Source organism: Empidonax traillii, unplaced genomic scaffold, assembly GCF_003031625.1.
Source record: "Empidonax traillii isolate 1590-97213 ecotype Southwest subspecies unplaced genomic scaffold, ASM303162v1 scaffold225:size1387458, whole genome shotgun sequence".
Taxonomy (NCBI): domain Eukaryota; kingdom Metazoa; phylum Chordata; class Aves; order Passeriformes; family Tyrannidae; genus Empidonax; species Empidonax traillii.
Genome location: NW_020955418.1, coordinates 858463 through 861406, shown reverse-complemented (window position 1 = coordinate 861406; position 2944 = coordinate 858463). Strand labels below are relative to the sequence as shown.

Below are 2944 nucleotides of genomic sequence, written 5' to 3'. Positions count from 1 at the left end.
AGGTGGAAGGGTTCTTCCCCGATGTGTCTCTTCCAACTCGCCGCCAGAAGGCTGGTTTCCCGAGCGCACTGTGGGCTTAAGGCTTCGTCGGCGAAGAAACAGAAGTTCTGCTTGGAAATGGCTCGTCCTAGTTCAAGTAAGGCATCGGTTTGCTTGCTTGGGGAGCACGGACAGGCTCTTAAGGTGGATTTGGGGAGTCTAGAAGCGTTTGGGGGTGCTGGGTGAAATCCGTAGGTTAATTCAGAATGCTTAGAAAGAGTGTGAAGTTGTTTTTTATTGTTAAAATTAACCCCCAGTGTCTGTGTGTCCGTATAGTTCCACAAACCCGTGCATAACTGCAGTCAGCATGGTTGCCCCTGTGACACGTTTCTAGTGTTTATAATTTATGCACATAAACATACACTAGTTAATTGCGTTTCCTTTTCGTAATCCTAATGAGTAATACAACTCATTGCTTATTTCTTTGTGCAAGAATTATGGAGGGCCCGGAGCATTTGTAACAGCTCAGGAGCAGGTTGTTGGGTAACCCCCGCAGTCCTGTTCAGGCTAGTGGTAGTAAATATTCTCTTTTTCTTTGTATGGGGATATTTTGGTTTTGTTTGTTGGTTTGGTTTTTTTAATTTGAGAACGTACCTTAACTTGAAAACTGCACACAGAATGAAGCAAACCCCCACAAGTGCTGAGGTGCACTTGCTTTTTCTGCCACCTTGAGCATCAGCATTTAGGTTGCTGTCAGAGACCAGGCTGGGAGGGTTTTGGGCTTGAGCTTTACATATTCAGGGCTTGTGAGGTTTTGTTTACAACAGCGGACGTGGCAGCAGAATAGCAGTGTTCTCTGCCCAGTTCTGTGGCTCTTGTGCTGTGGGTCTTGGGACTTCTCCAGGAATTATTTCTCCTTACGGGAACTTACCTCCCTTTGGGTGCGTTTTTGTGTGTTCTTTTTTTTTTGTTTGGTTGTGTTTTTTTTGTTAAGACCACATGATAAATTGTGGGGATTAGGGTTGTGACCAGCAGCTCAGAGTTCAGCTGGAGAGTCACTGATGTTGTACTATGGGAGTCCATCCTGGGGCCAGTATCATTTAACACCTTAAATGTGTCTGGATGACAATGCAGAGTGTACTCTCAGTGAGATTCCAGACAATAGGAAGCTGAGAGGAGTGGCTGATTCTCCAGAGGGTCCTGCCCTGGGGAGAAATAGCCCCAGGAACTGGGACCAGCTGGGGGTGACCAACTGGGAAGCAGCTTGGCAGGAAAGGCCCTGGAGGTCCTGGGGAACACCATGTTGACCGTAAGCCAGCTATGAACCCTTGAGGCAGTGAGGGCTAATGGGTGTCTGGGCTGTACTCAGTAGAGCATCTCCAGAGAGGCGATCCTTCTCCTCTGCTCAGCCCTGTGAGACACATCTGACATGCTGGGTTCAGTGCTGGGCTGCCTGGTGCAAGAGAGATGTGGGCATACTGGAGAGAGGCCAGCGAAGATGAGGAGTGGCTTGGAGAATCTGACATATGAGCAGAGGCTGAAGCGATGGCATTGTTCAGCTTGGAGGAGATCAGGCTCGTGAGGGGATCTAATCAATGCATAAAAGCACCTGATGGGAGGGGGTGAAGACAAGGCAGACTCTCCTCAGTAGTGCCCAGTGACAGGACATGAGGCAATGGGCACAAATCAGAACACACGAGATTCCATCTGAACACAAGAGAACAGTTTGTTTACTGTGAGGGTGGTCAAACACTGGCATGAGTTGTGCAGGAAGGTTATGGAGTCTCCATCCTTGGAGGTCTCAAAACACGTCCAACAGGACATTGTCCTGGATGGTCTGCTCTGGCTGACCCTGCTTGAGTGTAGGCGGAGAGGGGGTTGAACTAGATGATCTCCAGAGGTCCTGTCTGATTTTAGCCATTTTGTGATTCTAAAATATGTTGCTTTAAAATTAGTGTCTGAAGTCAACTGGAAGAGACATTTTGGTTTTTCTGTAACTAGCCTGTTCCTTTTTAATCTTGTTTTGACTCATGGAAAAAGGCAAAGAAAATTTCCCATGTTTTTCCCAAAATACTTTACTGTGCATGGAAAAAAATAGGGAATAATACATTCAAAAATAAAAAATAGTCATAAACCTATTTCCTAGTTCCAAACCTAGGAAATGGGCAAGATGCCTCAAAAGGAAATGGGTTTTCCCAAATTACCTAATTTTGAAGGTGATACTTTGTGAAAAAAAATGTATTTTTTTAATCTTAGGATCTCACCTAACAATTAGGAAAAAACTGTTCCTGGGTGGTGGTAGCAACAGTTGTTATTGCAGTAGCATCTAGTGTGTGGTTTCAGTAAAGGCTCTGCTTTTCAAATCTTGACTGTGCTCATCGTTTAGCACATGTTGCCTTACTGAGCTTGCTCTTATGCATTTTTGGTGATCCCCGGGAATTGCCCTTCAAATTCCAGTATACAGAAACCAGTTGGTATTCTGAAATTAAAAGTCATGGGCCTAGAAGCCATTTCTGGATGCATAAGTGTGTGCCAGCACTGTCTGCATTGCTCTTCTGTAGAGGTGTAAAGTGCTTGAGCAGCTGTTTTGTTTTCCCTCCCCACACACAGATATGGCTGATTTTCGAGAGGTGTTTGCCAAGGCGAAGCACATTGCCATTATCACAGGAGCCGGGGTCAGCGCAGAGAGCGGCGTTCCTACCTTCAGGGGGGCTGGAGGTTTCTGGAGAAAGTGGCAAGCCCAGGTAGGTGCTGGTGGCCCAGTGCCTGTGCAGCCGCGCTTCTCTGTCCATCAGGTAGGTGAGTGTGGAGGGTCAGAAGCAGCTGAGGACCTGAGACCGTGGAAGTGCTCTCACAGCAGTTTGGCAGGATCAGAGCTCTCTCCCTACAGCTGCCTCTGCAGCTCTTCCCGGTAACCTGGGGGTCTGTTTGGTGCAGCTGCAACTTCTTTTCTGCCTTTCATTTT

The 2944-nt window shown here is 47.0% G+C and overlaps 1 protein-coding gene across 1 annotated transcript in view; it reads left to right on the top strand.

Annotated features, from left to right (window-relative positions):
• Window positions 1–6: 6 nt before the first annotated feature.
• Window positions 7–2944, top strand: part of SIRT5 (sirtuin 5) — a 10300-nt gene continuing 7362 nt past the window's right edge. Inside the window, exons 1-2 of the mRNA XM_027887950.1 lie at window positions 7–136; window positions 2590–2723. Coding sequence (XP_027743751.1) covers window positions 22–136; window positions 2590–2723 — 249 coding nt within the window. The 5' untranslated portion in view covers window positions 7–21. The remainder of the gene's footprint in view (window positions 137–2589; window positions 2724–2944) is intronic.